General features: G+C 41.7%; 1 protein-coding gene across 1 annotated transcript; it reads right to left on the bottom strand.

Moving 5' to 3' along the window:
* Positions 1 to 1225: 1225 nt before the first annotated feature.
* tmem71 (transmembrane protein 71) lies at positions 1226 to 20350 on the bottom strand. Its single transcript, XM_083782357.1, has 12 exons — positions 20191 to 20350; positions 16794 to 16956; positions 15029 to 15153; positions 11633 to 11681; positions 10673 to 10885; positions 7579 to 7739; positions 7030 to 7128; positions 6025 to 6225; positions 2819 to 2888; positions 1975 to 2036; positions 1821 to 1870; positions 1226 to 1663 (listed from the first exon to the last, which is right to left on the bottom strand). The coding sequence occupies exons 3-12, from the start codon at positions 15057 to 15059 to the stop codon at positions 1640 to 1642; spliced, it is 960 nt and encodes a 319-aa protein (XP_083638483.1). The 5' UTR covers positions 15060 to 15153; positions 16794 to 16956; positions 20191 to 20350; the 3' UTR covers positions 1226 to 1639.
* Positions 20351 to 21992: the final 1642 nt, after the last annotated feature.

Here is a 21992-nt window from a genome sequence, read left to right as displayed (position 1 = left end):
CTTGTAAGGGTCCATTTAGAACCCTGTCAAGGAACCCTGAGAGTCCATGGACCCCACTTTGAGAACCACTGCTTTAAACCCAGCCCCCCTTATGCTCCAAGTAGGCCAAAAACAAACACCACAAATTATGTTAATACCATTTGGACAGTCTTGACTAGTTTAATATTGTTTAATATTTCAGCAGCATTGTATGGTTATCTCTGTCATTTCCCTGTATTAATGCTGTTGATTAAGTCTTCTACATTAATCATATGATATTGATTAAGTATGCAACATTAATCATATGATATTGATTAAGTATGCTACATTAATCATATGATATAAGTGTTCTACGGCTATAGATACAGTAGTACATCTATCAATGTACAAGGCAGGACAGCTATTAAAAAAGGCACTTAACATTAGAAAAGTTTCAATCCAAAAATGTTATATATCCATTTTGATTCAATAAGAACAATAATCTTAATATACTTGAAGACATTTTCATTACCTGCAATTCAATGAAGGATTTAATTTGGCACTAGTTTATTATATTATTATTTATATATCCCAAGTGGTTCAATAATTCATTCTGGAATGAAACTTTTCAGTATGTTTGCAGTTTTCTCAGGAAACAATTGGCACTTCTCTAGTACTACAATGACAGTAGTAGACGGTAGTTTTAACTATTACAATATGTATATATATATAATATATATAATATATATATAATATATATATATATATAATATATGTATATATAATATGTAATATGTATTACTATTACTATATACAACTGTTGTATATTTGGTTGCGTTCAGTAAGTCATTATTCTTTTCATTTATTTTTATATAAATTAAGCAACAAGCCCTTTACTCATCTTTGTCTCCTTATTTGAATATTTCTAAAACTTCTGGATCTGACATTTTCATGATACTGAAAGCCTGAAATATGTTTTTGGTCACGTTGGACAGCCCAAAAATAGCCAAGGTAAAACTACTATTGATATAAACTTCAACTACACGCACAGTATATAAAAAATACGTGTCAATAGCTTTGTGGGTTATGTTGGTACAGTATTATTATATATTTTTTTACAGTGAACTCCAAAAGTATCTGGACAGTAAAGCATTATATTAGGTTAACCACGTAAGCCGTAAGTAACACTCTGCCATACGACCTATAGAGAAAATAGTCTACATAGCGTATTGCTATCTGCTACAAGTTTTCTGTTCGGGAATAATCATTATTTTTTTCTTTCACGCTATTCCCTTAATCTTGTCATTATGTCAATTCCCAATCCCCCCTTGAACTTTTAGCTCCTTATTGCTTTAATGTGGTCTAAATACTTTGACAGCTCACTGTTAACACCTGATTCAGTGCAACATGCATGCAGTTAATGAAATATGAAATAACGAGGTACATGTATGTTCAAATACTGTACGTCCATCATCACACCGCACATTCCAGTAGAGTGCCCTCAACAAGACAACTGTGATGATGTCCCAGCCTAAACTCTCCAATGTGTCACCGCTCTTTAGCAAGGCCGTTGATGTACAGGGCACGTACACGGCTCACAGGGTGTGTGTGTGTGTGTGTGTGTGTGTGTGTGTGTGTGTGTGTGCATCCAGACGAGTGAGAGTACGTCTCTGCATGTTCTTTATTCATTCCGCGATGTAATATCCTGGAAAGATAAACGATTTTCAATGTAATGGTTGTTATGTTCCCTGTATGTCAATGACATACAATCGTCCACATATATTTCCTAATACAACAATATAGTGAATTAAACTCTTAAAAACATTATGTATATGGCATATTATTGATGATGAATGACTCACCTCTGTCTTGGCTCGCCGCCAGCGACCAATGGGTCCCGTCTTTGTAACCACTGAAACATAAGATTTAAAAAAATGTTTTTACAGTGAACACACTGTAATCAGTCTAATGTACACACACACACACACACAATATATACAGTATACTGATACTTACGCATAAGTGACGTTAGCATCATAAATGTTGTCAACGCAGCAGACACACTCCACCACACACACCTGCAGAGAACATTAACATACAGTATTAGCATTTTGTGAATGCCTTCAAAACATTTATTATTTTAGTACGGCGCGAGAGGCATACAAGGAATGTGAATGTTAAGAATTATTGTTTGTGTTTATTAGTTCCTAATTGTTTTTCTTTCCCTCTCCCAGGGCCTGCAATTAACCGGGCCAGTTACTGTAGTTACAAAATAGCCTAATTGGGAAAGGAATTGAATGATATTAATTCATGTGAACTATCCATGTTAAAGAAGACAAAGGGAATTTTGGCAGATAGAAAAATATTGTTGTTTTTGTTTTATATAATTTTTTTATCCCACGATTTTGTAACCCATTTTCACCCCTGTGTCAATTATCTAATGTGATCCTGGGCTCTACACACCCTCCGCCAACCTGGGGAGAGCAACGGACTTGAACTCATGCTTCCTTCATGCATTAGTGTCCAAGTTGCTCCTTTACACCTGACTAACAGGGGGAGTTTCCTTGGTTGGATGTAGCACGTGGAAGGAACACGTTATTCCAACCAGTTCCTTTCCCCTCCATCAGACGCCCCGGCTGGCCAGGGGGAGGCAGTTTAGAGCCCAGGATTACTGCATGTTTTTTGTGAGGGTAATATTGTTGTTTTAATGATGACCCATAGTGACGGTGGCAAAATTAAAAAGGGCAACCAATAAGGGTGTAAGGTGGAGATACACATTTCGGTTACACAAAACATCCTCAGTCTGCCATGATGGCAGCATGGATATAAAAAAAAACATTGTATTTTGAAGGCTGTTTACCTGGAATGTACGGCAGCAAAGATGAACACGCAGAACACCAAGAGGAGAATGCTTTTCATTGTGATTACACCTGAAAACAAACGGACAACGTTTTATTTAAGCATCACTGTATTCATATTCTACAGTCACCAATATACAACAGAATTAACATCTTAAGGGAGCGTAAGGGAGTTGAGTTGTTCAGTAGCAGGGTTCTCCCCGTATCCGCCACTCTTTAGTAACAGGAAATACATTTTCAGGTCAGGATACTAATTTCACCCAGTCAGGAGAAAAAAACTCAAACAGGATAGAAGATAAACAAAAATTGGAATTAAATAATTGGGAAATTAGAACACTATAAAATGTAAGCTGATACATGGGTTTTCTCTCCTGATTGGATTAAATTGGCAGCCCACCTTAAGATGTATTTTCTGTTTACTAAATAGCAGAGACAGGGAGATCGTTGTTACTTAATAAACACTCTATATAGGAATGATTACTATCCAGTATCCATACAAGTAAGACGCGCAAACGCGGGAAGCGAACGCAGCTCGTGTGTGTGTGGTTGTGTGTGTGTGTGTGTGTGTGTGTGCTACAGCTGCGCCCTGTGTGTGTGTGTGTGTGTGTGTGTGCTACAGCTGCGCCCTCTGGTGGCGGACGGGTGGTGTAACAGCGGGACAGACAGACACACAGACACACACACACACAGACATTCAGCCCTTGCTGTCATAGTAAGTGGCTCACTGCGTTCGCAATAAAAAAATCGCTTACACTACCATTAATAAGAGTGAGTGAGTGAGTGTGTGAGTGTGCGTGTGCGCGCGCGCGCGTGTGTGTGTGCTGTGTGCATGCTTGCTTGCACACATGTGTTTCTGTGTACATGAAGCTGCTGTGGTGCAGAATAATTTAACACAACTTTAATTTAACTAAACTGTCCTCAAATGTACCGAGGGTCATGACGCTCTGATTGTCCACAGAGAATGCAGACCATCATCGGTGTAACGAGGCGTTTGGAGACGGACAGGCAGGTGTTTCTGCTGCCTGTCAGCTCAGCACCGTGGAGGAATTACGTAGCACCATCCATGCTCTACAAGAGGCATGTCATATCTGACCACGTCCTTCTCTACATTGCGATAGTACTCTAAAGCAGTGTGTTTCAGCCAGGGGGGCAGTCAGACAGATATTTTGTGAAGCCACTAAGGAAATCGGGACATCCTGAAAGTTCATATAATGGCCTGTTGTGGCGCTGTCATTGGGCCCAAAAAACCCCATATCTCCATAGAGGTCCATGTATTTGGGCCCAACTTCACCTAGACTGTATTACCTTTATAAACATGGTCATGAATACTTTCTGCTTCCAGTCACTAGTTTAAAGTCTCATTACTCATGTCATAATATTCTTTTTGGAAAATGATGGTCCCATTTATTAAAGAAATTACCATAAAGTCGCATATGTTCTGAGGGGCGTGGCTACCGTTACAGTCTATGAACGGGAGCCACACCCCGTTCGAGTCAAAATAAAAACCAACTAAGAAGAAGGGGGGAAGTCCCGCCTCGTTGTCTGGGCCAGCCAATGGCCAGCTGGGCCAAAACGGATCTAGAAAGAAGGAAGGACTGACTGGCTTCATTTTACGTCCATATCAGACCCGGCGAATGCTTTGTCCATATTTTTTTACAGTCTATGGTTTCAGCCCAAGGACCTCTTCGCTGACCGACACATTGTAAAAAAATTTGTTTCATATTAAACTTTTTGTTTAATGTCATAGATGTCATAGATTCATAGACTTGTTAGGAATGCTAGGGTTCATAGATTCATAGACTGCTAGGGTTCAAGGTTAATGTAAAAAAAAGAAAATCTTAGGTCATCATTTAGTGGACAAAAAAAACCATTAAAGTCCATAGACTGGCAAACGATTTATATAACAAAAATCCCATAGACTTGGGTGCCATATGACTTAATCTGCAAAACCCATGAAAATACAATCACAAAGAATTGGCGGCCCCCCTGTGTTAACTCTGAGGACCCCCTAGGCTAGGGGTCCCGGACCCCCCTGTTTGTTCAGTAACAGGGGTCTCCCTGTTTCTCCAGCTCTTAAATAAGGGCAGACCGCTAATAAGTTCAACGAATCGGAAACCCCACAAAAGTCATTCATCAGCTTCTGTCCCACTTCCAATTTCACTTGCTTCTGAGTTCTCTCTCCTGATAGGATGAAATTGGTATCCCAACCAGAAAATGTATTTTCGGTTTACTGAAGAGACAGTCAAGGTGGTTGCACACTGGACGCATTTTTCTGAAAACCGATGGAGAAACGCAGCTAAAAATCAGAAAAACGCGCTCTGTGTGCAGAGACCTTTACTGTACAAACACACCATAGTGCATATTGTATCGCTGTTAAAATGTTATCGTTATACCCCTACTCCATAGCAATGATTAATAGGAAAATGTATTTAAAAACATATTTTAACTAAAGCTTAACCTAGTTTTCTATCAGGTGGAGCCACAAGTAGTTTGTTTTATTTTTCCTCTTCGTACACCATCAGAAAGATGTGCAATAGACGCCTTAACAGACGACGTCACACTGATAAGCAACAGCATGCGCGCGCATAACGGCAGCAGAAGAACATCACCTCTCATAAGATGCAATGGAAAGGTTCTAACTGCACTCACGTGTAAAAACATCAAACTTTTAGATGCTGTTTTTATCCCAGTGTGGAGGAAGAATGATTAGGATTTTTATTGTGATCTCTCGCCCTTGAAATATACACAACAGAAACCATTGGTTTCTGTTGTGTTTGAACAATAATAGCAATTCAAAACAGTTGTCCTCAAAACCACACCTCCAGTCGCTGTCATAAGAACGGGAGGTGCGCTCATGATCACGGCAGCAGAGCCTGTTTGTCCATGGCTGCACGCGCACCTGCAGCCCATCAAGTATATTTATACACTAACAACAGTCGCATCCGCGATACGATGTGAGCTTGTATATCAGCTGTTCTCTGTGCGCAATACTGTTGCGTTTTGAAGTATAAATGTCTCCTAGGGTGCACTTCACTAGCACAACCTCCACACACAAGAGGTTGAATGGACTGAAACCAGCGCTCCCCCACATGAAACAGTCACCCGTGCGCACAGACCCAATGTTTGTAAACAAATAATTGGTCTATACACATCAGAACTCAATAAATCTCAAAATCTCAATAAATTAATGTCATCAATTCCAGCTCACCTGATTGGTCAGTTGTAGCCGGGGGACAGCAGCTATTGGTGTAGAAGGCAGAGGGAGGCGGGACTTCGGAGAGGCCACCCAGGGATTTGGTGAAGCGCCCCTGGGAGTGACAGGTCTCGGTGCAGATCTCTTCCTGGAAGAGGAGGCGGGGCACAGAGGGCGGGGCCAGTTTGTCCAGAGGGGGCGGGATCTCTGTCGGGTCTGTAGGTCACACACACACACACACACACACACACACACACACACACACACACACACACACACACACACACACACACACACACACACACACACACACACACACACACACACACACACACACACACACACACACACACACACACACACACACACACAGCTTTAGTTTAATGAAACAATCTGAAACTTATATTAATGCATGAAATGTTATTTGAATTAATCTATATGGTATGATATGTTAACACAAGTAGTAAGAGCCACCGTCAGTGGGGGATTCCCTCCCGGGACAAGGAGAACAACCCCCTTTCTTTCCTCCCAATTTAGTCTTCATACCAATTAATTCCTGGTGGTGGACAGTCACAGGTATATCACCTGAGCGGCCAGTGACAAAAGTAAACTTTTATCCCATTAAGACCTGAGGCCGATTCTACAAAATGCTTTCTAAATGAGTAGTTCTCTAACGTTTTCGTGCTAACTGCCAAGGACCACCAAAATGATGTATTTAGGAACCCATCTGAAAATGTTTTGTGCCAAAGAGAAGATTTGTGTAAAACCAAACATTTTTCAATAATGATCAAAAATAGCAGATGTGCAAGCTTGCAGCGCAGAACAAAGTGGCACGCTCTGAGCTTGTATACCGGTATCTGCAAATCTTTGAAAACCACTGTTCTAAAGAGTATTCTGGAAAAAGTATGATGCTATATATACATTTATATAGCTAAAATCTAAAATAATGCACAGATGCTTTCCAGGTTTTAACAGATTATTTGAAGCTGTTAAGATCATCAGGTTCTTCAACCGTCTCACCGTATGTGAAGCTACAGCTGCTGTCCAGCGCCGTGGCCATGTTGTCCTCTACCCAAGATGCACTAGTGATTGGGGTACTGGCCTCTACACATGATGCCTCTGTAGTGACAGGGTCAAAGGTTATTCTACTTAAAGGTATATTCAGTGATTTCACTTAATTCAAATATCACTTATTTTTTTGTTTTGTTGTGATAATCCTCTCTACTATAGAGTGTGTTGACCATATAAGGAGTTCCTACCTGTCCCCAGTTAACCCCTGGGGGTCAAAAAACCGTAGGTTTCGTTTTTGACTCTCTATCCTGATTGGACGAAAGGCTTTGGGTCCCAAGCCAAAAACGAAACCTACGTTTTTTTGAAGCTTTAACTGAAATAACAATTTTACTGAAATAACAATAAGAATTAGGCTTTACAAAAAATAAAAAATACAAAAAATAAATACAAAAAAATAAAACAACTCACTCACTCACTGTATGAGCTTGTAGGTCGGCTATTTCCGCAAAATGTCTGAGGTAAACTGGAATTGAAAGCTAATGAAACCACAGTAATAACCTTGGTTAGTGCTGTCCTCTACCCAGGATGCCTCAGCAGTGACGGCGGTGTTGAACACTCCTCCGAAGACCTTCTGGTCCAGCCAGGTCTGACACGTCTCCGTCATGTCACTGAGCAGGCTGGCCAACGAGCGCCGAGGCCTCCTCCGCCGACGGAACACCCTGCAAGATGAAACACCAGAAGGAATACATGAAGAAGAACACCCTGGAAGATGAAACACCAGAAGGAATACATGAAGAAGAACACCCTGGAAGATGAAACACCAGAAGGAATACATGAAGAAGAACACCCTGGAACATGAATTACCAGAAGAGACATAAATAAATCTCTCAATGAGTGTGCACGCGAGTCGCCTTGAAATCTCCAGAACCGTCGGGACCAGGGGTCAACGCCATGCTTGCTTGTGGTGGACATTCTTGTCAAAATTACAATTTTGGGGGCTCAAACGGAGTAGTCAATAATATCACCAGAAACACAAGAGCTAGCCCTGAATGACCATAACAGGTCTGTAATTTTGAGTGTTCAGATGTAACCAAATGGACCCATAAGGGTCCCCCTTTGTCTCCCTGCTCTTCTATTGAGAAATGTAGATTGTGTCAAAGATTATGTTTTACCTAGACACTAGCCTCGGTACCAGGCTTTCATTTTTGTTGGTGCAAAAATTGAAAGCCTGGAGGAACGCATTGGCCGCTCTGGTCTAAAAGTGTGAGTCAACCCTTCCGGGTGGGCGTCGCTCCAAATGATGTGACGTAGCGCTGCACTAGGGGGGAGAGGAGGGGCCGGGGGTGACGGACAGATCGATGAGATCCAATCAGGGCGTGCGCAAATCTGAGCCGCGACCCGCCCCTCTAGACCAGAAACCTAACACGTTAGCTCAGGCTACCTAGACACAGGCTCTGACTCAAATTTTGACCTGAGGGTCAAGATTCAATTTATCTCCTGAGCCCACAGGCAGGGTTTATTAGATCAATGGTTAAAATGTCAGTACTTGCAGGAAACAGGGTTGAAATCCGGGGGAGAAGAAAGTAACATAGTGCAGCTTTAATGGCTCACACCCACCCCTGCCTGCAGACAGTATTTAACATGACATGAGGGTGAGTAACAGATCATTCTCTAGTGTATCATGCTTCTCACAACATGTGACATCTCATCATGTATCTCTGCCAAAGTTGGCAGCAAACTTGTCAAAACAGGAACGCCTCATGGTAAGAAAGACACACTAAATAGGGCTGCTAATATCAATTATTGTCTCCACAATTATTCTATCTATACCAAGGAGCATTTTTCTCCCACTAAATGCTGATATTTGTCCTTTGAGTAAAACATTTTTTCTCTGTTTCAGAGAGGCTACATGTATAACTGATACATATATTAATTGTGACACATTGTGAGCTTGTAGATTGGCAATTTTCACTAGTTTGCATTGGGTCCTGGGGAGACAGCATTTCTCTTTTGGGTCTTGAGCTACAAAGATTGGTAACCAATGTTCTAACTCACACAGCCACCTTTTGTTATACCTCTATTATCAAAAACATGCAAGTCACCTAGCAACAGCAACAGATGACTTCACACGCTGGCTGTGGAACACACGACGTGCGACGCGCAAAGAATTTAACGCAGCTCATAAAGCCGTCTCACGTGTACCGAGCGCTTTGCTCCGACTGGCCCTGGAGGATGACCTCATCATCTGTGTGGAGAGGCCTGTTTGAAGACGGGGTGTCAGCACTTTGGAGGAGTTACGTAATGATCAGGGCTGGAAGAAGTAGCCAAGATGTTCTTTATACTAAATAAAATAGTAGTAATACCATAATGCAGAAGTACTCTGTTGCAAGGAAAAGTCCTGTGTTCAAAACTTATACTTGAGTAAAAGTACTGGCGTATTGGTGTCAAAATATACTTAAAGTGCCAAAGAAGAAGGACTCATTGTGCAGAATGACCCATTTCAGAAGTTTAAAAAAATGTGTCAAAATCTTCAAGAACGAGCTAACAAGCCATCACAATGCGATGGATTGTGATCTTGTAGATCAGCTAATTTTTAAGTGAAAAATAGGGCTTAATTGGTTAATGTATGTTTTGTAAAAATAGTCTAAATCTAGAAAGTATCTAGTAAGATTTTCAAATAACTGAAAAGTATAATTTGCCTGAGATGTAGTGCAAAATGCTCAAGTCAAGTAAGAGTACCTCAAAGTTGTACTCAAGTACAGCCCTTTTATTTATTTAGTTACTTTGGAGTTACGTAACCACCACCACAGTCCTCTCATCCAAACATGCTATATCCGGACTGCATGTGATATCTAACAGGCCTGATAACTGTACTTCCTTCTGGCTGCTGTTTGAGCCACTATCAGAAACCCTTAAAGGAACTTTTTGTTTCCGTTTTTCTTTTACTACATCATCTCCATATATGGGTCCTCACTAGTCTCTCAAGACAACTTTTCCATAATCTTTGAATGCTACATAAACTATGTAGCTTGCACATGCAAGCCATTAAAGTTAAAGTACTACTATTTGTCACATACATTGCTGTTCTCCGCATTTGACCCATCTCTTGGGAGCGTTGAGCCGCAGCCGTGCTGCGCTCGCCGCTCAGGAATCATTTATAGTTGATCTAACCCCCAATCCAACCCTTGATGCTGTGTGCCAAGCAGGGAAGTGGATCGCCGTGGATCGAACCCTGACCTCCCAGTTTCAGGGTCTAACCACAAGGCCACTGAGCTGGTGTAAGCCAGGTATTGATTTCCGATTCTCAATAACTTCAGAATCGACTCTGTGATAATAATCTATTCTCGATCCCCATCCCCACTTACACCCACCTATAGGAAAGCAGTGTGTTTGTATATGGCAGCGGTTCTTGACATTGTCATGTCAAGGACCCCCAAATTGAAAAGATATGCCAGGGGCAAATTTATTTTTTATGGCTATAGCAGTGTTTCTTTTTTAAACTCAATAATGAATGGGTTCATTTGGTTCCATTTGAGTTACAGACCCATAAGGAACCCCTTCGAGGACCCCTGGGGGTCTCCGAACCGTCTCAAGGACCTCTTTGAGAACCACTGGTATATGGATGCTGTAGTGAAGTGTCGTCACGACTCACCGGACCATGTTCTCCTTGTAGGACACGTTGGTCTTGGACGGGGTGAGGGAGACGTTGCCCTGGTCGTCCCAGCTGTAGCTGTCCTCCGTCAGGAGGTAGTAGCCGTTGGAGAGGAGGCGTGGCGAGCGCCGGCAGGAGCACGGGGAGCCCCCGGTGGTGTTGGAGGAGTAACACACGTAGGAGGAGTCCGGAGAGAGGAGAGACAGGCCCAGACTGTGGAGGAGAGAGACAGACACAGACGTGATGTCACTGGGTCTGTGCCGCGCGCGTGTGTGTGTAGTGCGTGTGTGCATAAACGTGTGTGTACATGCATGCATGCACACGTGTGTGTCAGATGTGTTTGTGCAAGGTTCATCATTTTGTATCATACAGTACATCACATTCTGGCCAATCAGTTTTGGCATCCTCACTTTTTATCTTCACTTTTTAAGCCCTCAGCCAATCAAATCATCGCTATGGGGTACACACAGACACACACAGCTGGGCATAGGAGAGGCTAGTGCCCCTCAAAAAAGAGAAAAGGCAGAGGGAGAGCATACTTGCAAAACATTTCATATTACCACATTTGGCACAACCGTTTCATTAAAGCAATAATTCCCCATGGTAGGATTTTATCACAACCAGGCCGATACCCGTTGGCCCAACGGCACCAACGGCGTTGGGAACACAACGCATGGCCCTCCGGTTATGCAATGCCCCCATTGCCCATCTGTACCTGTTGTCAGTGGACTTAGTGCAGTACCCATTTGTCATACTACTTGAAAGTCAGTACTGTGACATCACATTGAGGACCTCAGGGATCTCCATATGGACATAGAAGGGACACAAACAGACAGACACACGTACAGAGATCTCCATGCATGGGCACCAACACACAGCCCTAACCTAACCCTAAGTGATACACACACACCACTTGGTCGGACAGTCCTCGAGATATGGAGGACAGACAGACAATCCTACCTTTGACATGATTGGTCAGCCAGCGGGTGTCTCTCTTTGATTGGTGAACCTGAAAAAAAGAAACAGAAACGTGTGAACCACTTGTTGTTGTCGTCCAAATATGCGTTCGATGTATAATAGTTCTATTCCAATAGCTCAAAAAGGACCCATTAAGGTCAAGTTTTCCGGGAATCTGTCCGTCGCGTCAGTCAGCCGCGGAGGTGGAGCTTCTTTTCCATCCACCAGCTGTCTAAAAAGCCAGAATGACGTCGGGCGTCAGCTTCGTCTGTCCGCGGCTGTGCGCTAAAGGTGTGCCTGTGCTGTATCTTAGACAGATGGTCGTACTCCCTCTTCTCAAACACAGAAGAACAGGAGTTCAGTCTTTGTTCAAGGCCTCTGCCTATCTGGGGAGAAACACATGTTCTCTCTTTTCTTTGAGAAGAAATGAGACACCTGTGTAACTTCACTGGCCAAACTCTGCTACGAACAGAGAACGTATTAATATGGTATAATTATACTGACTCAATGCTGTGAGAGTCATACATGGAGGTGAAAACCTATGCTCCGTAATCCCCTGTAGTGCTACAACAAGATTACTTGATTATATGAAATCTTCCCTGCACGGCCAGTGAGAAATCAGCGTCCGTGTGCCTATGCTTGCTGGCCTGGTGGGTTTCAAGCCTAAGCGGACAAGCAGACCCGACATTTTTTTATGTCTCCGACATTTTTAAATGTCTCCGACAGCATAACAGAGCCACTGGGCCACCCCAGAAATGCAGATGTCACCTTAGTCACTGTGTAAATGTAAATCTGTATACTGTAGGTACTCAGAAAACAGAAGACAAAATAAGGCAGCAACAGTTGAGATCTCAATTACATATTATTATTGGCTATACTGAGGAGACCGACTTACATACATAATGGAAACTCTGCCTGGCTCAAAATTGTATTCTCTTTGTATTCACCTTTCAAACGTTTTTTTCTACACACAAGTCATCACATTCACCTCACATCACTTAGTGCACCTCACAATCCTATCTATAACATGCTTTGACATTTATCAGTGTTGACAAGATGGCATGGCAGCTAGGTTTTGGATGCCTAGGTCAAAGGTCATTAGACGTCTACTTCAAGAAGACATTTTCCAGAACAGCTTCACACTCACAGCTAGAAGAGTTCATAAATGGATTATGGTTAAATGCATTATAACATGAAGCTGTTCCTATTGAACACTAGCTACTTCAGCAGTGTTTGTGGCTGTGGTTGAATTCTCAATACCGTCAACAAAAGCAAAAGTAAGTAACAATCATTTCATCTTAGATTAAATAATTGTTTTATGGTTGGTTGTCTACTGCATTTTAATTGGTTATATTCCCTTTTTTTAGGCATGTGAGTAATGACTTGTGGAGACTTTTGCTGCCTTTGTGTGTAATACATTGAGGATGTAATATTCTCTTTTTTGTATTATGTACATGCCGGTATTGTATGTATATCATCTTGGACATCAGGAAGAGTAGCTACCGTTCAGTCTGCAGCTAATGGTGATCCATTGCATGAATGCATAAAGCAACTAAATGAGCTACATTGCTGCCAATGTTAATGTGTTGCTCAAGCCACACTGTGTAGATGAAAAGGTTTAAATAGCACAGGGAACTGGTCATGTATGATGAATGAGCTGGCCTTCCTATTATGGAACAAGAGCAGGAATTGTGGGCAGAGAGAAGGGAGTGGAAACGGTGAAACTTAGATGTCCAATTGTTACTTTTCAGGATTCAAATTCAAAAATAGCAAAAGTAGCAGATCTACAAGATACAAGCTTGTGGATCTGCTACTTTTCATGCTTTTGTGTGATGCTGTAGTATGATCAAGTAGGACCAGTGGCGTGTGTTCAATCGTTTCAATTGAAACGGGCCTCGAGCCTCCAGGGGCAATATTGCATTGCATCCCAGCCTTCCAATCAGCCTTGTCAATTATTCAGCCTCATCCTGTACGTCCACTTACCTAGTTGGCAGCAGCTAAAAAAATAATTTTTTATTTTAATTTTATGATGATTATTAATTGTTAAAATGATGGCGTCATGAACGATCCTTAAGGCCGCCCCTGAGTAGGACATTAGTTTACGAAAAAACACAAAAAAGGTAGTATGCAGCTAAGAGGTTTTTTTTAGTGACCGTTAAGAGGGGACAAATTCCAGGCATCAGTTTGTAGCTTCCTAAAGTTCCTACACTCTCCTACCCTGTATCCCATTCCCTCCCCTCTCATCTTTCCAGTCTGCCTTTCCTACACCGTCATATTCCCAGCTGTCCTACTGTCTATCTCCCTTTCCTACTGTCTATCTCCCTTTCAGCTTTCATAGCGTCTGTCTGTCTGTCCTAGATTAAATACTGATGTCATTGGGCTGCCCCGCCTTGAAAGATATACATTCACATATTTTTAACCATACTGTACCTCTGTAAATGTTCAATAAAAGCAGCCATTGTCAAACTACTTTGTAGAAGTGAACTGGTCCCACATGGGGAACGGTAGGCCATTCAACACTGTTGTTGACACTAACTCAACACATACTCTGACAGTGTTTCACTTCACAATGCTGGAATGTGACCGTTTGTGTTACTGTTGTTGTGCAATATGAACATGCAGTAAGCTTACTGTTTGGGAACCAAAAGAGAAGTTAGTAAACTCCATCTTTATAATTTATGATACTCTTTGTTGAGTAATGACTTGTGTTCGGCCCCCTTTGGATATTGCAGTACTAACATATTAACAGTGAATAAACTATAACAATAATATGATACAATATATCATCATTATTGTCTGGCAGAAACCTTGTACAGTATCTCCAACATGACACATCGCAACACACAGTGAGCCTGTAGATCTGCTATTTTTGAAACATTATGAAAAATAACAGTTTCCACCTGACAGCAATGATATACACATACACAATAACATCCAGTGTATAGCAGCAGCAAATAAGAGACAAATTGACTCCACGCCCAACTGTAAACATGATGTCAGCATGTGGAATGCTGTGACAGAGACCTGTGAGAGTCATTGTTCTTTGACATACAGTAGCACAGTGTTTCTCAAAACATTTTCATGCCAAGGACCCCCGAATGAATATGCATTTGGATGCTATTAACACATTTTGCTGGGGACCCCCTGGAACCCCCTCAAGGACCCCACTTTGAGAACCACTGCAGTAGCACGTTGTCTCTGTCAGCTGGAAACCTCATTACAGTATGTCCAAAACTGTTAAGTTTCAGGATGATTCAAATTCAAAAATAGCATAAGTAGCAGATCTACAAGCTTGAACTTGTGGATGTGCGACTTTTTATAAATTAGTAGGACATAAATTTACGAAAAAAACAAAAGGTTCGAATATGGACATAAAAGGTTGTTGAATTTTAGACCTACTTGTGACGGCTCCAGAGAAGAACAGAGCCATGGTTCCCTCAGTCCTGCAGGGTCCGCACACAGAGAGAGAGAGACAGATGGGGGGGGGGGGGGGGAGGAGTGGTGGGGAGCGCCTCTGTCCCAATCTGTAGAAAACACGACCAAAACATTAGACACAAGAGCCAAGAGGACACACCCGCTGTCAAGACCAACACCACAGGAAACACAGCCAATGTTCCGCAATGCACAGGAAATTTCGTGTGACATGAGAATATCCGCTAGAAGAATCTACTGTATGAAGGTTTATTTAGTTACATGGAATGAACTAACAGAGATAGGAACACAAACTGTAAAACTGTGAACACACAGAGAGAGAAAGAATGCACAAAATGAAAGGTTAGAAAGGGCCAATCTGAGGACCAGATCAGAATGTTTGAATGTTTGTAAACAAACGGGTGTTTCCAGGTAGAATGTCTGTGTGTGTCCAGAACAGTAGCTATGTCTAGTGTGTCAGTAGGCATGTTAACCTGTGGATATTTTACGTAATATATAATAGCGTCCTGTTTATCCCCCTCCAGAAATAAGGTTAATGAATAATACTGCTGCCTGAGTGAAAATACATAGTTTATGCTGATATAGAAAGGGATGGGGAGGGGGGCAGAGAAAGAGAGAGGCTGCACCTTCAAGATTATGTCAGTCTCTTGTAAACTCCTTTAGCTCCTTACAGTGTGCAGACAGACAGTAATCCACCACCAGAGACAGAGACAGATACAGAGACAGACCTTTTGTACAGTACAGTTCCACATGGGCCCTAGCGTCCCTGTGAGCTTGTAGATAGTCTATTTTCAATGAAGAACTCCTGAAGGTTTAATTGTTGTAAGGTTTAACATGTGCAGTCTTCCTCAGTCAAACTATGCCCTGCATTAAGGATTAGCCACAGCCTCCTGTAATCTCACTGCTAACAGGCTGCTCCGTTAACACAATAACATCCTCATGGTGACACACACACACACACACACACACACACTTCGATTTCTGTATTTGAATCCACAAATTACAATTAGTTTTACATGGAAACAAATATAACGGGGTTGACAGTTCATGTTCACTTAGGGATACACATGGCACCTCCTTCTCCACACAGACAAACTGCCTATAACAGACGAGACAGAACAGTATTTGGCAAGTTGTTTGGCTTTGCTTTTTGTCATGCCAGCTATTCTTAGGCCACTCATGGTCAGTTTATGCACAAGGCCCAGGCTTCCGAATATCAGTATGGCAAATCTACAGCGATACCCCAAGTTTGTTATACTTCCAAGTAATGGTTGATACTTAGAATATTTATCTTGGAATGCCTGGTCCATGTACAAATCAAAGACACAGCCCACCTCCAGAATCAGAACCTCCTTGTGTCTGGTATCAACAAATACATCACACACACACACACACACACACACACACACACACACACACACACACACACACACACACACACGGCTGCAAGTATCCATAAATACTTTTTAGAATAATCGAATAATCTTGAAATACTGACTGAAATACTTCTTCTACTTTTCTGTTTTTTACTGCAGCACAACGGTGTCACACTCAAGCAAAAAATAGAAATAATATACAAGCTAAAAAACTTTAACACCAAAATGGACTATTTATTATTTGTTATGAATCAAAATTTTATATTAGTTCAGTTAACGGTTGCACCCAGTGTGCCACTTACTGCTGTGCTCTTGCGAGCACGCAGTCTCACACACACACACACACACACACTTACCCCAAAGTTTCTTTTCTCCTCAGTCAAAGTGGACTAAAACTCCTGGGTGCTGGAAGCAGAGTCCTGCTTGTCTGGTCTGTTGTGTGCAGTCAGTCAGTCAGTTGTCTCAGGCAGTCTCCCACATACATCGTCTCAACTCTAGAACTGCAGCTCTGAGCACACACTGCACGGAGAGGAACAAAAACACCATGATGTCACTCTTCCTGTTAACCCCGTCCTCACCACGACACAGACACTTTACAAGTTTACATTAACCACTTCAACCCTATACTTTGCTTACTGCTCCCCCAGGGCTCTATAGACCCCCTCCTTTCCCCTCCTCTACACCAGTGATTCTCAACCCTTTTTAATTTCAAAGACCCCCAGTTTAATATGCATTGGACCGCCATTTGATACCATGATTTATGTCTAGGACCCCCAATCTACATTACAGTAAAATCCTCAATGTGTATTTAACTCGGTGTACAAACCAAATGGCCCAGTCATTAATTGGCATCTAACATTTATAGAAGTTCAATCTTTCACAATGCCTAACAGCCCAAGGTTAGACACCAAAAGTAGAATGTAGACGGTTGAACCGTTTCAGTTTGAATTAAGGGGGATTCTCTGTTCTCCGTGTGTGTGACTCCCATTAGCCTACATTACATTGTGTGAGCGTGTGTGTGTGTGTGTGTGTGTGTGTGTGTGTGTGTGTGTGTGTGTGTGTGTGTGTGTGTGTGTGTGTGTGTGCGCGCAGACATTAGTCTGGTCATCTGAACAGTGTGTCCCAGTGTTTGACTGCAGGGGAAGGGAGTCAAGGGACACTCCACAATGGGACGGCTCCTCTTACTGGGTGCAACTCTATTGGCTGGCCTCCAGGAAGGTTTTTACGTTTCTATTATCATTTGAATTTAAATGCCTTAACTGTGACCACACAAAGCATCTTATTTGACCCCAAATATCTTTTGCAATCTCCCACAGTAGAATTACATCCTAAATAAACATAGGCTGGGTTGAAAGAGATAGAACTTCCACAAGTAGTAGGGATGTTTACGGAAAGAACTTGTGGGGGCTGGCTGCTCTGCCCTGATTTGCTGCCCTACCTACCGGACCTTTCTTCGCCTGATAAACGGGCTAAGTACCATTATGTGTCACTTTGCATAAGAGTGTCGTTAGATTATTGATGTTATAATTAATTTAATTTAAAAAAGAAAGCAAGATGCGGACATTTTGAAAAAGTGGGATCATACATTTAAAGCTATGAGAATCAATGTTTCGATTAGAATCAATGTTTCAAACACATCAGAACAAGGTGACGTATTTCTGTGCCCTGATCTTGCTTTCTTTTTTTATTTAGTACTACCCCGTTGATCTCATTCTCCACTGAGCAGTGAGCACCTGTTTTATTTTATTCATTTCACGTGACAAAACTCTGCCAATGTCTTGTGTGCAACACTTGTTGGCTCATAGCAGACATCGCCGTGGTAACGTACAGTTCCCAACATCCGTCTCTGTAAGACGGAGTGAATAAAGAGTGTGTGTGTGTGTGTGTGTGTGTGTGTGTGTGTGTGTGTGTGTGTGTGTGTCCTCCTCTCAAAGGGGCTCCAGGGCCCAACTGCTCATATCTCCTGGACCAAAATAGACCACCAGACAGACCTCATCGTAATGACTGACCCACCAACACTGGCTCACACAGCCTACAGGCCCAAACACACACAACTACAGCCAGGCGATATGGACAAAAAATATAACAATCTTTTCTAGCAAATACCTCCATCAATTAAGTGGGGCCAGAAAGAATATAGCCCTGGGGGATCCTGATCAACTACATATAAAGGGGTTTAAGTGGTTTTAACGAGATGTGTTTGCAGAGACACACAATGGGAGGAGGAAAATGAAATACACAAACTCTGCACTGATTTCATTTTCCTCAGGAAGTCACTGAAGCAGAAATCTTGTGGTGAAACGTTTTAACCACTTAAATCCTCTAGTCTTAGAGAAACGGACTGCAGTTAGCACAGTACTCGAACAGTGTTTTGTCTATCATTGTCTGCTATTGTTGTCTAAGTATTGCCCCAGAAGTGGTTAGGTAAGTACAAGTAGCAATACAGTAAAAGTTAAATAAATGTACCTCAAAATTGTACTCAAGTACAGTAGGTTACCTTGGCTGCACCAATGGTTAAATTTGTTTGCAGTAGTATCTTTGCAGAGATACATACTCGCTGTATGTTTTCTTTTCCATTTTTACCTCCTTTATGATGTCAGATGATTTCCTGTTTTTTGGCTATATAGAAGTGTATAGAAGTGTATATAAGTGTGTATTTGTATGTCTCTAAATGTTGAATGATGAATTGAACACTACACTTGTAAACAAGCCTATTGCTTTATTCGTCCACTCACAGTTGACAGTTTTTGTATTGAGTTGTGCTTGAAATGTATTGTAATTCAGCAAACTGTTAATAAATACTTCAATCAATCAATTTCAAAATTGCATAAACATAACATGTTCTGTAAAAAATAATAATAATAATAATAATGAGGCTACCAGAACTATTATCACATTAAAATTGTGCAGTCTATTCCATTGTGTTGCAGAGTGCTGTCGGCCTTCTGGCTGTGGCGTGTGCATGCGCGCGTGCGTGTGTGCTGTTGGAGATGGTGATGCTGGAGGAAAATACGTAGCAGGAAATGGGGTACCACCACCCTTAGACCAAACCATTCCACCAGCACCCCTTCTCATTCAGTGTAATGGACTCCTTTCATTCATGCATTCTTCTTATTTTACTATATTACAGGCTACATAGGTTACTCAGTCAATTATCATGAATAGGAAAAAAAAAATAAACAAAACATTCACATAAGGCGAAACAATATTATTCTACTATACTATCAGCTATTTCATATTGCTCTGTCTAAATTCAGTTCAGCAGTCCACAAATATTGACAGGACAGCAGAAGTGATGCAGAATCATGTTCTTTGTTTAAAACAATGTTTTCACATAGACTATTGCAGCTCCGAATGAGTATAAATATAAGTATAAATTAAAAAAATATATAGTCTATATAAAAAATATTATATTTTTCAGCATTTTTACTTTCATTATTGGGGATAAAATGTTTTGTTTCTCACAATTTAAATTGCAGCTCAGAATCATAGCCGCTACTGCATCGCCTAAATCCAAACTCATTTTGTTTGCAGAAGAAAATGTCGTGATTACGTAGGCTAATTGTTTTCACCCTAAAGGGCTAGCACATTTATGCCGATCTAATCTACAAGCTCGCAACGCATTGCACTGCGGCGCGCTGTGAGCTTGTAGATCTTCTATTTTCCACCGGTTTAGAAGACTTTAGTGGGGATTCCCACGGTGTCAAACAAAGACAGAACAACATACAATTCAAAAGATCCGTAGCTACTTACCGGGGCCGATCGGTTCTTTGCCGGTTCTACTTCTAATGAGAAGTGCGTTAGATCTGGAGAGATCCTAGTGGTGGGATCACAAGTGTAGATCCTAGTGGGTCAGTAATGTTGTTTTTTCACACTTTTCTCCCAGACATCCGTTAGGATTCTACACAGAGGAGCTGAGAGGAGAGGGGCGCTCGTCAACCAGATTCAGTGTTGCCAGATTCTGAGATAAATATGCAACCATGTCTATGAAAACAAGCGACCAAAAGAAACGCCCTATTCTGAGCATGAGCACTTTAAACCAATAATAACCTACATGCATACTGCTACATTTATGGAATATTTGAAACATTTTAACAACGCAAATCAATCAATGGGGTCGGGGGGCACCTTAGAGTATAAATAAAGCCTGGCACACATTATAATTTCAGATGGGGATTAACACATTCATTTATTTGAAGGGACACATTTAGCAACTACACTTTAGAAACAAGCCCCGACAAACGTCTACCAACATTTACAAGCGACTTTACAGAAAAACAAGGTCGGGGTCGCTTATAATAAGCGGATATGGCAACACTGATTGTCATCCAGTTTCCAGCAAACACAGCAGCTGTTGAAGTATGGAAGCATAAAGCCTCGCCTCGACACAAACCCGCCTGGCTCCTACACATACAGTCTGATGTAGTGGTGATTTGTTTAATTTCAATTCAATTAAAATGAGCTTTGATTGAATTAGCAAACATTACATTATACTTTAACACTTGCCAAAGTGTTAACTTACAAATGAACAAGTAATATACCGATAGTCCGACACTCACATTTGGTCCCTGACTGACTCTAATATTTTCCTTCCTTGTAGGCCTATTCCATTTTAACCAGTCTTTACGCAACTTTGTTGAAATAAAACAAGAAACAGTTACCGGTACATTGCAAATGGCCCTTAACGTTCAATTAAAAAACAATGCTATAGTAATTTATTAAATGTACTTTACATCACATATTAAGTTAACATCAACTATCAAGTGTTTCTTGATTCTAATTCTCAGTCTAATAGTGCCATCTAGTGGTCATTGTGTATGCATTGAAACTGGCAATCTCTCCAATAGCACCCAGCTGCAGTCTCGATCTTTCTATCTAGCCTACTCTCAATCCTTCACTTATCGCATTTATAGACAGCCTACTTGGATGAGAACAAATCAAACCCTGTCCATGGTATCCCAGCTAACATGTCCATGTGGGCCCCACATTGGTTTTGACATGGGCTATGGGTTCCAAGTGGGCCGTGCACCCACTTTTTACAAAGCACCCACCTGTGTTAGCCCCTCAGAACGCCCCTCAGAACATACGTGACTTTATGGTCATTTTTTTAATAAATGGGACCATAATTTTCCAAAAAGAATATTATGACATTAGAAATGAGACTTTAAACTAGTGACTGGAAGCAGAAACTGGGTCTTAGGTGGTATCCAAATGGGCCATTTGATGTCAGAACCATGTGTGCGTCACCTGTGTTTGCCTATATGGGTTTGAACCGGGATCTGAATGTGGGTTCCAGCTGGGCGAATTAAATGCGACCCATGTAGGCCAGACTTGTGTCTGCCCATTAAGGACTCCAAGTGGGTTTTCACCCAGTATACACTCAGGGCCCAGATGTGGGTTTTAGGTGGGGTCCAAATTGGCAATTGTATCTCAATCCCATGTAGGCCTCACCTGTGTTTGCCTATATAGGCTTGAAGTGGGATCTGAATGGGCCTTAAGTGGAGTCCAACTGGGCACTTTGAGACCGATGTAGATCCCACTTCTAGCAGCACAAG

This window comes from Protomyctophum parallelum (genome assembly GCF_964188405.1).
Source record: "Protomyctophum parallelum genome assembly, chromosome: 14".
Classification (NCBI taxonomy): domain Eukaryota; kingdom Metazoa; phylum Chordata; class Actinopteri; order Myctophiformes; family Myctophidae; genus Protomyctophum; species Protomyctophum parallelum.
Note: the sequence above shows the minus strand (reverse complement) of the source record. Positions and strands in the feature narration are given on the sequence as shown.